At 39.1% G+C, this 18,783-nt stretch overlaps 2 protein-coding genes across 3 annotated transcripts; one reads left to right on the top strand and one right to left on the bottom strand.

The window, feature by feature from the left end:
- Window positions 1–864: 864 nt before the first annotated feature.
- LOC117260086 (uncharacterized) lies at window positions 865–4,535 on the bottom strand. 2 transcript variants are annotated; one of them, XM_033631965.2, is made up of 4 exons: window positions 4,249–4,535; window positions 3,588–3,701; window positions 1,748–1,790; window positions 865–1,568 (listed from the first exon to the last, which is right to left on the bottom strand). In XM_033631965.2, the coding sequence occupies exons 1-4, from the start codon at window positions 4,300–4,302 to the stop codon at window positions 1,369–1,371; spliced, it is 411 nt and encodes a 136-aa protein (XP_033487856.1). In that variant the 5' UTR covers window positions 4,303–4,535; the 3' UTR covers window positions 865–1,368. The 2 variants fall into 2 exon arrangements, with proteins under 2 accessions (XP_033487856.1, XP_033487857.1); XM_033631966.2 differs by having other exon boundaries at window positions 865–1,505.
- Window positions 4,536–8,561: 4,026 nt separating this feature from the next.
- On the top strand, window positions 8,562–18,253 carry gvin1l2 (GTPase, very large interferon inducible 1-like 2). Its single transcript, XM_033630645.2, has 4 exons — window positions 8,562–8,675; window positions 12,633–14,209; window positions 14,879–17,913; window positions 18,028–18,253. Exons 1-4 carry the CDS (start codon window positions 8,633–8,635, stop codon window positions 18,167–18,169), a joined length of 4,797 nt encoding a protein of 1,598 aa, XP_033486536.2. The 5' UTR covers window positions 8,562–8,632; the 3' UTR covers window positions 18,170–18,253.
- The last annotated feature ends 530 nt before the right edge of the window (window positions 18,254–18,783 follow it).

Raw genomic sequence — 18,783 nt, 5'->3', positions numbered from 1 at the left:
TACTATACTATGACTTTTTTGTGTCACTTTTTAAGGACATGCTATACTATGATATCTTTCATGTCATTTATTAAGCACTTACTATACTGTGATGTTTTTTTGTATCACTTTTTTAGGACATACTATAATATGATGTTTTTGTGTCAATTAATTCGACATGCTATTGACAGTATGACATTTTTGTGTCATGTTTTTGCACATACTATACTATGACAACTTTTTGTCACTTTTTTAAAACATTCTATACAGTGATGTGCGTGGGTCATTTTTTTGGACATACTATACAATGATGTTTCTATGTCATTTTTTTTAGCATACTATATGATGACATTTTTCTGTCACTTTTATAAGACATATATGTCGTTCATATATTTTATGACACTCACTTAAACCTTTAGTATTGACTTTAGCCTTCCATAATTCTTTTTTCATAGAAATCCAACATTTAATGTATGAAAAAAATCTATAAATTGTCTTACCTAAAGTTACCTTTAGTGACCTGTTTAAAGTTGAACAAATGCATGTGTGATGATATTAATGAATACAGACATACATTATAACCAATGAAATAGTCATATAATCTAATTTTAGATTATAAGACCTTCTTGTCAGTCAAGATGAACGAGGCCAATCCAGTTATGCAATTGGCATTTTGGTCACTTTGTTCTGGATGTGTGGACAGCGAAATAGTATTTTAAAAAACAAAACAAATACAAAATAAATAAACAAGCGTAACTGCATGGGGACTTTTAAAGCTACTATCACATTATGGATGAGGCACCTGGGCATGTAGTTCATTCATAGTATGATTCAGAACCTGATCAAAACACTAGAGGGCATCATGTTGCAATGAAACACAGCAGAGGCTTTCAGAGGAGTTTATTGAAATAGATTGGTGACATTTAAACATGTTTCCTTTTGAAAGATCCACAATGTTGACAAATTATTTGATTATATGTATTTATTTTTTCATATTCATACACTCAAAACACTGGTTATACATATTTACATCATACTCACAGACACACACTCTCACAGTCACTCTGTCACCACAACACATCAAAACTATCATTCATTCAGATGTATAGTGTATTATAATATGTATCATTCACATAGAATTTTAGATATTATTATTACAAGCTGTTTGTAAATGTAAGCTATTACTGTATATTATTGTTTATATTGTGTCACTAATCCAGGAGTATTTATCATGCAGTTTGAATGTATGTACAATGTACATTGTATGTACTTGAGTGCATATGTGCACTTGTATATGTCATCACAAAGTTCATCCATCTTTAGTGAATCCACGTACGTCCCACCTGCTGCAAGCTTGCAGAACCGGTTTCACCACCTCTATTTGTCCAGCTACTTGCCGTTCTTGTGTTTCTTCTGTTGAAACTTCCTAAAATGGGTCTGGATAGTGGCGGCAGCCTTCTCAACTTCAACAGGGCTTAGTGGAGGAACAGCGGGCACGGTGCATGTCCCATTGCTGGCATTGGAGTCTGAGCACGACAGGACACAAGGGATAGCCAGAGAGGCTGAGGCAATAGCCGTGGAGACAAAGTCTGTGGCAATGATGTTCAAACACATGGTTTTCATATTAGCCTTGATTCAAGCGGGCTATTTTTCTGGTTAAAGTTTGAGTGAGTCCAATTTGACACTTGATTTGAAACAAGCAACTTTAAGATGGATTATTATAGCAGAAAAATAGCCTGCATTTACATTAATTAACGGTGTTACTTACTCTTCCTGTAAACGCCTATGCTGTTCCTCCTGAGGCCATCAAACTGTGAATGAAACAGGACAGTGATGCGTTAGATGACACACTCATTGACGCACAGAGCAAACAAAAGCACAAGATGCCTGAGATATCAGTCGGGTATGACAGTGATCAGCATTACAATCTTATCTGGAACTTGGATAAAACATTGTTCACATACCACTGAGGGGACACAATGAGACACACGCAAACAGATAGTCACACAGGTGCTTTTGCTAAATGCTTCAACTAAACTGTGTGTGTGTGTGTGTGTGTGTGTCTTTGTCTAATTTAGGCTACCTTCAGAGGTCCATTTCAGACTCAAACCATTAAATTGGGGACAGTTTATGCAAGTGTGGACAAAAGCTATGTACCCAGTTGGAAAAGGCAGATTTTTGGGTTGGTGGTTGAAGGTAGGGTTGCATTAAGGTCGGAGTTAGGTTTCAGTTACAGCAAGTAGTGGTTATGGGTAGGGTAAGTGTTCAGTTTATTTAATGTCCCCAAAAGTGACCTAAGTAAAACTGTATGTACAGAAGTATATACTAGTGTGGGTGTGTGTGTCTGTATGTCTCTGTGTGTGTCCTTTCTCTCTACAGTTAGAGTAATGACCTCAAACACAAATCCCCTTGATTGGGATTACAGCTCAAGCAGAGCAGTGGCAGGGAAGCCAGAGGCTGAGGACTGGACAAGCTTAGCCCGCTTACTCGTCACTTTGGCTGTGTGCCCGTGTTCAGTCCCACACACTGGCTCCACAACCTCCATGATGAGGTCCACTCTCTCCTTTTACCAGAGATGTTAAGGTGAATTTAAACTTTAGCCAGTCTAAGACACAAAACATCTTTTTTTCCCGCCTCTGCTTGCAATAGGGACTTTTCTGTGGGCTAATGTGTTCGTTCACCTTCTCATCTCAGCCCCTGTGCCCTCAGTTAACCACCATGATCCTCTTCCTTCTGCAGTCCAGCTCGTTGCCTCTGTTTGTCTTTATATTTGTCACATTCGTCTTTATAGAGGTTGACATCAGAAATAACCTTCAAGCCAGTGACTTTAAATGAAGAAAAAGGCAAAAAAAATCTATAGACATGTGAACTACAGTTTTGTAACGTGCAGGACATCAGAGGTGAACACTTTGGACCGAAGTGTTCTTTTTGATTCAGGAATCCACAGTGAAAGCCTGAAGAATGGCCAAATAACAGTGAAATTGTGGATAGTGTTGACTGGTGTATGTACAAGCACTTATTGATTCACTGTGGGCCAAAAGGCCATCGTGTAACTGAGTCTGATGCACTCAACTTTATTTTATTTCATTATTTGGCTGTTGTTGTTTGAGAGTTTGCAGAGGCATCAAAAGTTGTCTCTATCTTATAAATCATATTCCTGTTCTCTAAAGTCCTCCCCTGCGACATTAACCAAACATAAAACGTGACCAAGCTTCCAAGCTCACATGCTGAGTCAAGCCTGACTAATAAACTCTTCCCATGCACTGTCTCGCCATCAGATAACAGAAGATTAGAAGAGCTTATTTATGAGTAAAATTTCCAGACTGACATGGAAACTCAAAATTGCAAAAGTTACTTGTTTCCTTTTTTATTTATTGTTTCCCTCCCAAAAAACTACGATTTTATCCTGGGACAAATTTGAAACTAAGAGGACTTCAGTGGAGCTACTCAGCATCTAGAAAAAAGGATGTGGTTAAGGTGCATGACTAAGTCATGTGCAGAATGAATGTGTGTTGTATTAGCTGTAAGGAATCAACCACCTTGGTGCGTCAGCATGACGATGTGTGTGACAGCAACTATACTGAGGTACAGATCTCATTACTACTAACCTCATCTGCTTTGCTGCTCCTCCGACTGTGTGACACTGAGTGAACCTGCCAAGGCAAAGGCTGGGACACCATGTAAGGCAAAGGGTCCTGTTGACGTGCAAACCGCACCCCTATCTGAAAGTGATAAGGAGTTTGGGTTAGAGGTGCCAATGTGTGAGGTAGAGTAATATCACACTCATCACACAAGTGCAAGGTGTCAAAAAATAGTGTGCGGTGGCGAAAAAAGTAATACCTGCTCACTTACTCCATGGCACACAAGTATAACGGAGACATTTTGATCCATTTAAATATTTGGATACTGTCAATGATCTGACACACTGCTTGTTTTACCATCACCCGAGTCCCATTTTCACGTAAACTATATAAACCTGATTTCTATTTGACACTGACGGCCTGCTGGGTGAGAAAACTACTATGTTATGGTTACAGCAAAAACACACAGCCCAATACCCAGTAGCATATTCTTTATAAAATTGAAATATTCTTTATATAAGCCACTATAAATATAAAAAAATAACATTATTAGAATATTTTGATATTCAAAATACATTAAATAATATAAATTCAATTATCTGACACAATAAATGTTCAATTAAATTTACCAATTTAATTATCAACTGAATTTCTATTTCTATTCCGTCTGTCATTATAATCATCTTACCGATTCTACGACTCGGACCATCACGTACATGGCTGTAAGCATGGTGACCAACATCTCGACCACTATTCCTTTAGTGTCTCTATTAATCCGTAATGTTCGATAACTTTCCTGCTGAGGGAAAGATGCAGAAAGTCCACACAGGAGTAGATGTGAGCAATCAGGAATGCAACGCAGGGCTGCTCAGGGAAAGGACAAATTAACACACACTGTTGAATATGTCCACTCGCACAACTTCTCAGGTACACACAAACACCTGCTCACACATACATAAAGATTCACGCACACACTTCGCATTCGCACAGTGTCTGACACACGAGGGTAGGCTGCTAAAGAGCTTTACAGGACAGAAATAGAGGAGCAGTAATCTTTTCCTTTGCACAACACTTATCCCTCAGGTGTGCTTTCACTTCTCCAGCAGAAGAGGCATATTTGATATTATTTGAATTAATTTTAATCCCATTTTAGAATAAAACAAGATAATAAACCTCACTGATTATTTATTTTGCATATCATTTCTATTTTCCTACCAGTTCAAATATCTTGCATGTGGATTATACAAGCCTTTGTGTAACACTTGGGAAAAATCAGAGTTCCCACACAAGTTGACATGAAAGGTACCACTTTCTAATAGGGTACCCTTTATGGTTTCCAATTGTAACTTATGAACTAAATAGGAATTAATAATCACATCAGATATAAGCCTTTGGCAAGAGGACATTTGGGGTGGCCTGGTTGTGAAAAATCTGCTTTGCCTGGCATCTATCCTTTTTATAAATGTTGGTAATGTATTAATAAATGCTTCATAAATTGTCAATTAATGGATTTTAGATCATCTGCAGTCCTTTTCCAAAAGATAAGTGGCCATTCAGTCCAATCAATCAAAGGGATTTTAACAACTTGTCAACCCAAGAGCTGTTTTCATTGATGGTTTTAAGGTTTAGTAGGTGAATTGTTAACCATTAATAAAGCCATTTTACCACTTAGAAACCTATAATAAATTCTGCTTTATTAGAAAGTGGGACCAACATAATAGTAAAGTGCAATGTAGATAATGGACATACAATGACATCACCCACTGGTTTGTGGACTCCTGTTTTGAAGCCTCTGATTTGGCATTTCGGCCGTTGCCATCTTGGTTTTTGGAGACAGATGGATGAAAGGGTGGAGCTGTGGAGAACTGAGGGGTGGATCTGACTCACAGACTGTGGAGACGTCACTCAAAGTGACCCTCCCTTAATTATGTATAACTTTAAACCTTAATAAAATGTAAGCACCTGAGTTATACAAAAATTTACTCCTGTATAGCTGTCATGAATGTTGAAATTAGCTATTAGCTATTAGCAAGTTGGGTATTTTAACATGGGGGTGTATGGGGTTTTACTATGTTTTGGAGCCAGCCTCAAGTGGCCATTCATGAAACCTCAGTTTTTTGCTGGCTTCATTTTTCAGCCCTGGAGTTTGCTACAAGTTGATTGATTAGCTTTTAGTTGTTATAAGTATAAATCTGATTAATACATTAACCTCATAATATTTTTTTTTTCAAACTCAGACTGCTACACTCATCTGCCCTCTTGTATTTATGATCATGTGGCCTATACGCACTTTCTACATATTTTTATAGGCCCTTCCCATTGATATTGGAAAAATTCCATATGAGAAGGTGAGGAGGGCAAAACATTGAATCCACCTGTAAGTGCCAGCATATCTGCAGCAAAGGTGTCTGAGTTAAATTTGGTCTTTTCCATTTACTCCAAATTTACAACATTTAAAATACACATTTAGGGCATACCATGTACCTTTCTGCGTTTTGTGGTTGGGATAATGTTTGATTCTGTATGAAATTTTATCCTTTAATTTTGCTTTTACGTTTTAAATTGCTGCCTTTTAAAAACAAAAAAAGGATATTGTATCAAGCTATAAGTACAATCATTTACTAGAATTCAAACACCTTAAAAGTAAAACAGTTATGCCACAGGGGTTTCTAAGAAAAGAGTTCAAAGTTTAGGCTGGAAAAAGGAGAATAAGCTTTCTACAAATAAAAGGGAGCATCAATATGCAAGCCTCTTATTGGTAGTAATCAGACAGGCCTATATCTGAGAGATCACACACGAGGGTTCGTGTGCGTCATTGTCTGGAGCCTCGCCTCTGATCCCTGCAGACCAATGATAATACTTTGTGCAGGTGTCTGTAAAAACATGCCCCCATGGCTCTGCACTGTGACAGACAGACACCACTTGCTGTTATCTGTGTATCAAGTCTGTCATGTAAAGACGTTTTACATAATCAAACATGTCACACGCGTACTCTTGTCTACGTGTGCCATGATGACTGCTATGAGTCTCTGTGCGTGCGACTGATGTTCACTTTGTTCTTATGGGTTTAGACAGAAATGCAGGAATGTGTCTTATCACTGAGCAGACAGGTATAAGAGCTCAGCTGATGGAGAGACACAACCACATGTTGACAGAATATGTTGAGGATACTTCTTTTACCACACAATTGTATGAGAAACAGGTAAGAAAAATATGAATTTACAATTCTACCAAGAGACACATGCACTATCACAAAGATATTGAAATATTTGCATTAATAGTATGAATATACTTGCCTTATTTGAGAATTGATATAAGAAATGGCATACTTCTTGCATGGGGAGAAATATTTTTTGTGAAGAAGTGTAGTTGTGTGCACAATGAATGCTATATCTAGGCCAACTGAAGATAGCAGATTCAATACAGAAGAGGCAGGATTCACTAAATGGATTACAGCTCCTGAAATCTACCTGATTGAGCAGGCAATGTTCTTCTTTTTTCTCTTACTTAAGAAGAATTATGAACAAAACCTGTCATTTATGTGCATCAGACAATATAGGTAACACTTAATAACAGGGTGCACAAAGAGAAAAATTGTAAACAGAAGAAGTGAATCAGGAACGAATTACAGTATTGAACATGTTTCTGTATAACGAAGACAATATAGTAAAATAATGATAAGACCAATATTATAGTTTATACCCCACTACATCTGTCTGACAGCTGGAGTTATGTTTTACAGATTCACATTTTACATTGAGAAACATATGATAAGATTATAAAACAGAAGACATTCAAGATTTAAACAAGCTGGTGCTTCCTGTCATGTTTCAGATATCTATGAGTTATTAACAGTGCATCAAAGGGATATTTCCCCTCCAAACATCTCACATGGTTTTATGTGAATAGGCTCAAAGAGGTAAAATTATCCAATACTTCATACTTCACAAAAAGCAAATATTAGAGAAAGGGGTTTTTCTTCTCTTAAAGAATACAGAGTTGTGTAGCCCAACTTTGTTTTTCTTCTTTTATATCTCATTAATCATCTCATAACCTCTCAGATTTGTCTTGTTCTTGTGACTGTTTGGAGTATGAGTAACCTTTGCAGCATCAGTGTTAAAAATCTTGTATTGTAATGATATAACAATCACAGGGGACATTTTACTGCACTACCACTACTTTATCTTTTGATACTTAAAGTATATTTACTGATAATACTTTAGTAGTTTTACTTAAGTGGAATTTTAAATGCATTACTTCTACTTATAATAGATAAAAGTATTTTTTCATTGTGGTATTGTTACATTTACTCAAGGATTTAAGTCCTTCTTCCAACACTGCATTTATCAAGTGTTAAAGAATCAAAAGAAAAAATCACACTGGAGGTTATCCAAAATGTTAGTGATGATGTTGTGTTGAGCTATACTAACTTCATCCTGACTCTCACCACCCTTATTTCTAACAGCTGCACAATAGTAAAATGTCCTCAATGAGGTATGGCCACTGCTCACCACTGGAAATCAGCCGAACCCAAAACTAAGCTGAATCTAAAGCACTGAGCGCTTTAGGCAGTGAAGTGTTAAAACTAAGGGGTAGTTATCTTTGTGTTGACTTATGAGTGGCGTGCTTTATCTTTCTGATAGTCTCCTGATCTGACAAGAGGCCACTATATCAGCACATCATGTTCAGCCTGTTATGGTTCAGGTTTTATTGTAATGGAGAGACAAATGAAACAGGGAGGAGAGTCTGGCTTCAGTGAGGCATTTCAGGAAGATAAAACTGTGAAAAAAACAGCCTCCTCCGTACTTTCCACAGTAAGCAGTCCCTTGAGACGGCAGGCTACAACACACTCTCAACGGACAACAGAGGTTTTCACATTTATATGTGGTATTAGGCCAAAGTAGCTTGCAGGTACTTTTGACTGTGCTGTGTTGCTTTTGTCTGTCACTAATGTTTGTTATGAATTTTAATTACAGGTTTCCAGTCAACACTCCACATTGTTCGTGATGTGACTGACCGGAGAAGATAAACTCATTTAAACCAGAGAGGAGAGACACTCGACTGGATTTATCATGTCAGTCAAGCTGTCTAAGAGGCTGAGCAGCAAAAAGAAAAGTATGTTTCCTTTTTGTTCTTCAGGGGTTGTGGTATCATAGAAATGTATTTAATTTTGAGAGGACATACCTTTTCCAAATATGCTGTGGACTAATTGACTAAGATTAATTGCTAAAAAAAAAATCTCCCTAACAATTTTGAAGGGAGGCCTACAAAGAAATAAATGGCAAAAGGAATGGCTTTTTCATTCTTTGGCTTGAGGTAGTAGCGTACAATTGTGTCTAACAAAAGAAGGTGACAATTCAGGCGTCCATTTTTGCCCTATTTTGATTGTCGGGTGTGCACTTCTCCAGATAAATCTGTGGCACTTTGTAGAGACGTTGCTGCACCCGAGCCAACACAGACTTACGTTACCTCTAAAAATGTGTCTGTGTTTCTCCTAAACCTCAGCTAATACAAATATGTTTACATTCTACTGTAAATGCTTTTGGTAAAATGCAAAATGTGTGCACAACACTCATGATACCAGCTCATCTGGTAGCTCTCAAGTTTTATTTTGGGAGGTCTGGTCATGCCATTAAGGAAGGCATAAATTAATTTGGGCTGACCAGCAGCCTGCTGTGACTGCTCTAACTTTAGAAACAAAATGAGATAAAAATCTGCAGGATGGGAGGGATGTACTTGGGAAAAGGCACAGCTTTGCTGAATTCTTTAATGTGTTTACCCATTAATGATAATTGGGTTGGCGGCAGCAAGTGTAAATTCGGCTGCTAATGGCTCCACAGGATGGTGTGTTTTAGGGGAACACTGCTGTTTTGTGTGCAGGTGTAGCTGAGACTCTTAGCTAAAATATAGTAATAAGTTAGAAAAGTGCCTTTGCTTTAATACAATAGTAACACTCTCTGTTGTATGTAGCAACAATTAATATGTAACATACAGAAAATGAAAAGAAAAAGTATCGTTGGCTTGGTCATAACTTTCTTAAGACATTTTCTACTTTTTCCTTAAAAATCTAAGTCTCTTGTTACTCTTCATTTAAAGTGGTCAGAGGCAACAGTTGAAAACTACATAGTTCACATATAAAGGACTGATAAGAACTCAATACAAGTAAATAATCAAAGACATGCACCAAACATAATCTTATATGTTATGCAAGTCCAATTTACTTTATTTTTAGATTTTTGTTATGAAGGAACATAAATCTAACAAACAGGTCACCATGGGTAATACAATACAATTCTTGTGTTATCAGTAGTCAAATATGTTAAGGATTACTTTTCTCAGTAGTCCTGTAAAGATGGAAAGATGTACAAAGAAATCATGGACCCGGCATCAATTTGGTGGGGATTTTGAGTCCAAAACATCCCAATCTCAGTCATTGTTGGCATTCACAGAAATTTAAAATGTCCAGTGTCTTGTCACCTTTTTCTTACAGATCTGCTTGCAACTCTAGTGTAAGCCCTTTGAGCAACTCAGTCCAGGGTACAACAAAAAAATAAATAAATATAAAATAAAATACAATTATATATTCACTGGGTATACAGCATATATAAAAACAATTTAAATATGGTAGTACAATTAGACCACATGTGTAAAGACAAGGATGAAAATAGAGGCAATACCCTGTTACATGTATAATGACCATTTTGACCAATACCTACGGAATTTCTCTTTGTTAAGTCTTAAAGAAAAGGTCAGTTTCTCCATGTCATACATTCCCTGTACTACTGCTCTCCACTCTCCTATTGTTGGTGGGTCCTTATCTAGCCATTTCTTAGTCAATGCTTTTTTACCAGCTACAAGCAATATCTTAAGAAGATACTTGTCCTGAGCACTTAATTCAGGTGGTATATTACCTAAATATATAGTGCCAAAACTATGATCGATCTCAAGACCCAGTATTAATTTTATTTGTAATACTATCTCTAGCCAATAGGTTTGTATCGCTGGGCAATTCCAAAATATGTGGAAATGATCAGCCATTAAGTTGTGACATTGTCTCCAGCAAATCCCACATTCTGGTCTACCATTCTGTAAATATTTTATTCTTGGAGTAATAAAGAATCTAATAATGTTCTTCCAAGCAAACTCTCGCCATTGGCCAGAGCTGGAGGTGGAGGATTGTATTTTGCATATATTTAACCATTCTTCCTCTGTTAGAGTTATGTTTGATTCCTTCTCCCATTTGGTTTTAACATATAAGGTTGAACGGTTCTTTGCGGATTATAAACATGAATATATTCTTGATACCAGTCTTTTGTGAGTGTTACCCTTATAAGCATCTCTAAAGATGTTAATAATACTCGATTCTATTTCCTCAGTAGTTTTAATATTTTTATCAAAATGATGCCTAAGCTGCAAATATCTGTAATAATCCCGTTTGTCCAAGTCGTAAGTGTCTTTAAAATATTGAAAACTTTCCAAGCCTCTGTTGTTTGAGATCACACAGTATGATGTTATGCCTTTCCAAACCCATTGCTTAAATTTTGAATCTAGCTTCACTGGCATAAAATCTTTATCGTATGCCACCCATCTTAACAAACGAGTATTTCCCTCCAGTTTTAGATTTTTACATTCTTTAAACCAAATATTGAGGGGGACCATGGTCCAATAGCTTAACTTATCTGAATGTATGGATTTAGACATTTTATCTCCCAGTATGGATTGAAGGGGGGTATCCAACTGACTTAATTCTATGTATTTCCATTTTGCCTCATATTTATCATTGCACCAGCAGACTAGATATCTTAATTGTGCTGCTTTGAAGTAATCTTCTAAGCAGGGAAGAGACATTCCCCCCTCTTCTTTTGCTAACTGTAGCGTTTTAAAGCGCACCCTAGGCTTCTGACCTTTCCATATAAACCTGGAAATTAATCGATTCCATTCATTGAACTGTTTCATTGGTATCTCTACTGGCAGGGACTGAAAAAAGAACAGCAGTCGTGGGAGCACGTTCATCTTTATAATCTCTATTTGATTATACATATTTAGTGTTAGGGGTGCCCACCTGTATACCTGTATATCAGTTTTTATTTCCTTTGTAGCAGTTCATAATTTTCTTTATAGATATTAGTCAGTTTTTTTGGTATATTGATACCGAGGTATTTGATCATGTTGGCTTTCCATTTAAAATTGTACTTTTTACGTGTGTTCTCGTCTGGTGAATAGTAATAGGAAAGGATTTGGGTTTTATGTATGTTCAACTTATATCCTGAATAAAAACCAAACTGTTCAAGGCATGACATAAGTTTAGGCAGGCTGGATTCTGGGTTGGAGAGGGTCACAAAAACGTCATCTGCATACAGACATATTTTATGCTCAGTCTCGTTGATTGAGATTCCTGTTATTTCAACATCTTCCCTAATTATTTGAGCAAGTGGCTCTATGGATATTGCGAAGAAGGTGGGACTTAAGGGACAGCCTTGACGGCAACCCCTTTCTAGAGTAATTACTCCTGATAGACTGCCATTCAATTTAATCCGAGCTGTTGGTGAGTCATATAAGGATTTGATACATCCTATGAATTCCTCCCTGAAGCCAAAACGTTGCAGAACCAAATATTAGAAGTCCCATCATACTGAATCGAAAGCCTTTTCTGCGTCTAGGCTGATTGCCAGGGACTTTGACTTATTTTTATTCATGTTTTCAACCAAGTAGAGAGCACGTCTTACATTATCTTGCGTCTGTCTGTTTTTAATAAATCCCGCTTGGTCTGTGTCTATCATGCAAGTCCAATTTAATATATTCTTTTTTTTTTCACATTTTCAGGAAGAACGAAAGCACTTTTAATTAGTAAAATGGAAAAAAAAGTGTTTTTTAACCTTTGCTTTAGGATTTTCCAAAGTTTAACTGGAACATTTTTGCAACTTTAAGCCAGATTAAATTCTTTGGCTTTTCTTTGTGATGACATAAAATTCTATACGTTCTACATGTAACTGGATAAAACTATATTCTCAAGTAAGATTTCAAAATGTAGCTTATCTGCAGGCTGAATGATTGTTTTTTTTCCAGAACCAGAACCTCCAAAAGACAATGCCCAAACAGAGGTCCTACATAAGCTGGGTCTGGATGCCTTCTGGACTGTTCCATTGGACCCAGCGTCTATGTTGGGCATCAGCACTTGGACTCTGGAGAACCAAGCCCCTCTAGAGCCAAATGATCTACCAATTGCTTTCCTCCAACATCTTTGGTTGCTTAGCCCAGACACCAGAAGTCCTTGCTGCAAACCTCTGGATGATGCTCTGAACAACAGCGCCCATTCACCCGAGGAGACAATCAGTGGTTTTGGAGAAGACAGCCACAGTGCCATCAACCCCCTTGATCTAGTTACCGCTGTCTTTATGTTTGCCAACACTTTCCTTCAGCAGGAGATGGCTGTGCGCATGTTGCAATGCCAGTTTGCTGTGCCCCTGGTCCTTCCAAACATGGATCCAGAAGAATCTAGTCGCTTCCTTCTTTGGCCTTTGAGAGGTGCTGTGAGCCAGTGGAGGTCTCACTTTCCAGATAATGACAAGAAGATCTATGAGGGGGATTTGGCAAGTACATACATGCCAGTTGTTTCATGTGTGAAGCTTGGTCACATCGGTGTCTCTAAGTCACAGGTGCTAAACAATGTTATGAGTGGACTTAGATCTTCCAGTGACACATTTCTCCACAGGGGAATGGATGGAGGACAACTGCCCCGCAGGCTCTCTAATGGCCTGGTAGAGATTGGATGGTATCTACCCACTGGAGACACTGCCAGTGATGTTTTCCCTGTCCCTATGGTCATCTCTAATCTAAGAGGGGATGCTAGTGCACATGAGAAGTACCTCAGCCTCCTATGTCAAGCATCTTCAGCTGTGGTTGTTTTCTGTGGGAATCTTAGGGAGAAAGACAAACAACTTCTTGCTTACTGCAATGACATGGCAAACAAGCTCATACTGATTGACCTATCAGATAATGAGAACAATAAGGACAGAGTTGTGGGGTTTGTTGATCAGAACCTTCAAGAATACATGGGGCTTCCTGGACAAATAGTGCTGCAAGGGCAAGATCTGAGTGAGGAGGAACTGGCTAATAGGCTGCGTGACACTCTGAAAGATCTTTTACCAAATGAGCTACAACCTGTTACACTTGAGGCAGCAGCAAAATTAGCAGAGAAGCTAGGATTTAATGTAGATGAAGGACCAGTCTGTAAAAGGGCAATGGCAACAGTGGAGGAAGTATTGAGAGGTTTAGATGAGGGATCTGCTCAATTTAAGGAGAAACAGCTTCCTTTACAGGGGCTTTTGTGGAGCAAACTTGCTGAGCTAGAAAAGAAGGAGAGTAGACAGGAAAAAGAAGGTAAAAAAAGGGATCCCCAACTGAAAAAAGAAAAGAAAGACATCTTGGCAGAGTTGAGAAGCTACAAAATGACCCCAGCAATGAAGACTTTCACCAATGCTCTTTCTACAACAGATAAAGTGGAGAGGGCTTATTTTCTCACTTGGATGAAGCTAATGCTCCGGCTGAAACAAACTGAAAAACGAAACAGCCCACAAGATCTATTCACAAACCTGCAAACAGAAATGAAAAATAACATGTCAGAACATTGTCATGAGCTACAAAATGGAGTCAATAACACTCTAAGGGACAGTCATAGATCAACATTTGAAGAAAAAACAGCTGAAAAGCAGGACGTTTCTGAGCAACATTCTGAGAAAGGCCAAGAATCAGAGCATATTCTGCAGGTGTCTACAGAAAATGGAGTCAGTAACACTCTAGGGGACAGTGAGAGTTTCTGCACAGATTCAATATTTGAAGAAGAAACAATTGAAGAGGAGGAACTTTCTGAGCAACATTTTGAGGGGAGGAGAGGCCAAGATTTAGAACATACTCTGCAGGAGTCAGCTCCAGTCTTTGAGGACCAAAATCATCATTTGGAGTTTGAAGAGGATGAAACCTCTAGCTGCCAATCCAAACAGCTAGATGAACCAGTGCTGACACCAGCTAAGACAGATCTGACTTCCTCTGCCCACAAACAAATATGTCTAGATGTCGATGAACGAGCGCTGACACCAGTTGAGTCAGATCTGACTTCTTCTGCCCAACAACAAATGTGTCTAGATGTAGATGAACCAGTGCTGACACCAGTTGAGTCAGATCTGACTTCTTCTGCCCAACAACAAATATGTCTAGATGTAGATGAACCAGTGCTGACACCAGTTGAATCAGATCTGACTTCTTCTGCCCAACAACAAATATGTCTAGATGTAGATGAACCAGGGCTGACACCAGCTAAGTCAGATTTGACTTCTTGTGCCCAACAAATGTGTCTAGATGTTTCCTTTGAACATCCGGAGGTCTCATGTTCAAAGCCTTTTGAACCTGATTCATCCTCACTGGGACTTGAGCACTTTTTGCGAGAGATGGGCTTAATTTTTGAGCTAACCCACATCAGCCCCGGGAGTGGAAACCACAATGTGTTGCGTCTGCCTGGCTTAGCTACAGACCTTCTTTTACATGGAATTCCACTTGAACTAATGGATGGAGATGCCTCAAACATCCCGATGTGCTGGGTGGGCTGTGTCTTTGCAGAGCTCAACCGCTGCCTACCTCAAGAACAGCGCAGGATCCGAGTGCTGACAAACCTTGGAGAACATCACAGTAGGAACAGTGAGCTTTTTTCTGCTTTATTTGGGGTTAAATTTCCTGAAGGAAGGAAAAGAGCCACCAGAGGGGTATACATGGTCCCCCTGTCTCTCCCTGATAACCTCAGAAAAGACATGGCGTGTGATTTTCTGCTGTTAATTGATGTAGAAGGTCTCTGCGCAGTGTCTCAAGACAGCAAAAGAAATATGCTGATTCACGACAGCGCGATGGCCACTGTTGCAACAGGATTGAGTGATGTTTTAATGCAGAACATCTCTTCACATACTGGCACTGAGTTTGAAACCCATCTCGCTGTCATAGCCAGTGCTCTTCTTCGCATCAAAGAATGTGGCTCCATGCCCATTTGCCAACTCGTGGCCCAGGATGAAGGAATAAACAGCTTATTACAAGCTGCACAATTACAGCGTGTATCTGATATGCTTCAGGACAAGACTAGGGACAGAGGAACCAACAATGCTGATAACCATTATGCAAAGGCCACAACCTGCATCCCATGTGTCAAAGGGCCTTGGAACAACATGTCCCTCTCTGAACCAGTTGATAACCAATATAGTAAGGCTCTGTTAAAGCTCAAGCAAAATCTGTTTGGGGCATTAAAGCAGTGTCCAGCTAACTCTAAAGCCACATGTCTGCCTGAATTTATGAGCCGTTTGTCTGCTGTTTGGGATGCAGTGAAAGCAGAATCATTCTCCATTGGTCTGCAAAATACCGACATAGCTTTAGCATTCTCTTTATTGTGCACAGAGCTTTCCCATTGGGAGCATAGATTCCTGGAACACATCGAAAGCTGGTTTAAGGAGGCAACAAAGAAAATCTCTGCTACAAAGGCAAAAACTTTAGATGCTGTGATCCAAAATGGTGTTCTGAGCGAGCTGAGGAATGAAGCCAGAAAGGAAGTCAAAACAGAAGTGGACACACTCAGGTCAAAAGTAGAGACCTATCTGATGAAATACAACCTCCTCAAAAGGAACACATTCAGTCCAATCCTAATGAGCAATATGGATGACCTCCAGGAGCGAGTAACTGAAGAGATTATACAAAGGTTAGGGACATTCAGCGAGAGCCACTGTTATTCAACACAGTTGGAAAAATTTGACACCTTAATGAAAAAGGAACAGGAATCCCAGTTACAGGCACTGATAGAAAACAGCAAGCTAACCAAAGTGTTCGTTCAAGATACAGAACTAGAAGAGGTGTTTGAGAGTATGTGGAGTAAGCTGTCGTTGAACTTTGACTTCAGGCCTTCAGAAAAAGATGATATCACTCCAAGAGTGATCTGTATACTGATGAAGAATCTAATGAGCCGTGGTCTCAAGAAACACATGAAAAAACTTAATGTCATTGGTCAAAACCAGAGATCTAGCTTCCAAGTTTATGATGAGCACTTTGGATACCGCAGCAGATTAAAGGGCATGTTTGAAGACAACAACAGACTGCAGATGGTAGAAGCTCAGCGGCTAGCATGCAATATCATACAAGAATACCATCAGTTTGTGGAAGATAAATGTAGCTTACCTGCAGATTTCTCTGACAGCTATATTACAGAACTGTTAGAAAATGTTGAAACAGCTCTGAAACAAAAACCAGTGGACATCAGATCAGCTTATGAAGCAGATCTGAAAGTTTACCTCTGTGATGCTGCATGCAAAGACTTCCAAAAACTACATGACAGTTTTGTCAAAGACAGCCAGCTTTTGACATGTATTACTGCAAACAAGAGTATGTACCAGGCAGAGTTCTTCTACCAGTTCAGGAAGAGAGACCAGTGCCAAAGGATGGCTCAAGCATTTACCTCCATGGTCATCAAACCTACAGTGTTGGACTACATCTACAGACCACTGGGGTTACGTATTGTAGAAGAGATCCAGGGTAAAGCTCAGCAGTACCGGTCCCCACAGGCCTTCCACCAAAGCCTGCTGGAAGATCTGATAAAGGAGGACCGCTTTGAAGGCTTCCTGGAATATTTGCTTTCCTATGACATCTTCAGAATGAAGAAGGTCCAGGAGAAAGTGATGGCTCATCTCTCTGAATCAACCAACTTGGAGAAATGGAAGCAACAGCGACTTGGACAAATCGTAGGAAAGGTTGCAGCAGCAGTGAGCCAAACTGCAGAAGGTACCAATGGAGTGCTGAGTGATACAAAGCCACTGCTGGAGAGAGTGTGCCTCAATTTAGAGAAAGATGGAGATGTGGATGTCCCCAGGGCCTTTCTGGATGGACCGGTCTTCAGTATCACCACAGAATGGGATCGCTTTGTCACATGTGAAATGGAGGTACTGGCTGCAATGCGTTTGGACCTAGCCCAGGAGTTCACCCAAAAAGTGGAGATCACCCAATTTCTTCAATGCCTTCCCACACAGCCCCAAGACTCCATCTTCAACAGAGTGAGAGGGTGTGACCAGCGATGTCCTCTCTGCAGAGCCCCCTGTGACTTAGCAGAGATAGGGCATGAGGTTCACCAGGCAATGTTCCACAGGCCCAAAGGCATTTTGCGCTATGACCCAGTTTCTCTGTCCTGCATCGGCTGCCCCGAAAGCACGACTGAAGACCAGAGCGAAGACACGTACAACATGTCCGTGGCATGCAGTAGCCTCCACTCCCTCTACCCAGACTGGAGCATCTCCCCTGAGGACCCAAACAGCCAGTTGCCCAATACTTACTGGAGGTACTCTGTGGTTTATTAAGGCTTACATTGCATAATCTATTTGTTATGAATCAGTACATATATTTTTTATATGCACATGTTTCTGAAATTAGCTAAATATTCTTTCATTAACAGGTATGTGTTGGCAAGATTCAATGAGATGTTCGCAAACGCATATGACCAGGAGCCAGGAGAGATTCCTGAGGAGTGGAAGAAAATCACTGCGGAGGATGCACTGTGCAGTCTGAAGGAGGCCTTCCTCACTGGACAGTGCTGATAAAAGGACTGCGTTGTGCTGTATGCTAGCTTTATCAGAAATGAGACAATTTACTAATAAAGTTCAGGCTCTGTTTTATCCTGGTTATAAGATAAGGACGGTGATGATAATGGCAATATTAGACAGAAAGTCAATCAAAGGGACTGTCCATTCCAATCACAGATAATGATATAGTGATTTGTTTTTGGTTTTGCCTTTTCTTTTTTATCAGTTTTATCAGTTCCTTAATATGATAATGATGTTCTGTAAATTGTACTTTTAAATATATAAAGAAAACGCTGATTCCTTATGGTCTGATAATACAATCTATAAAATTGTAACTTATCATGCATTCAGAACCACCCAGTGACAAAACCCATGATATCATTTTTTTTAGACCTTTTAAGCTTTGTCATTTAAAAAGGAATATGAATGTATAGGATTTAGTGAAGGGCAACAATGTAAAATACTTCAGTTAATACATCAAGAAATGTTTTTTGTGTTTTTTTTTATCATACATTCAGCAGTGATTTACAGTATTTACTTGATCTGTGTTTTAAAATGACTAACCATATGTATATCCATAACTATTAGCCTTTTGTTTATAGGCAGCCATACCAGTTATAATAACCCAT

Source organism: Epinephelus lanceolatus, chromosome 4 (genome assembly GCF_041903045.1).
Source record: "Epinephelus lanceolatus isolate andai-2023 chromosome 4, ASM4190304v1, whole genome shotgun sequence".
In the NCBI taxonomy this organism is placed as follows: Eukaryota; Metazoa; Chordata; class Actinopteri; order Perciformes; family Serranidae; genus Epinephelus; species Epinephelus lanceolatus.
This window is presented reverse-complemented; position numbering and strand designations above follow the sequence as displayed.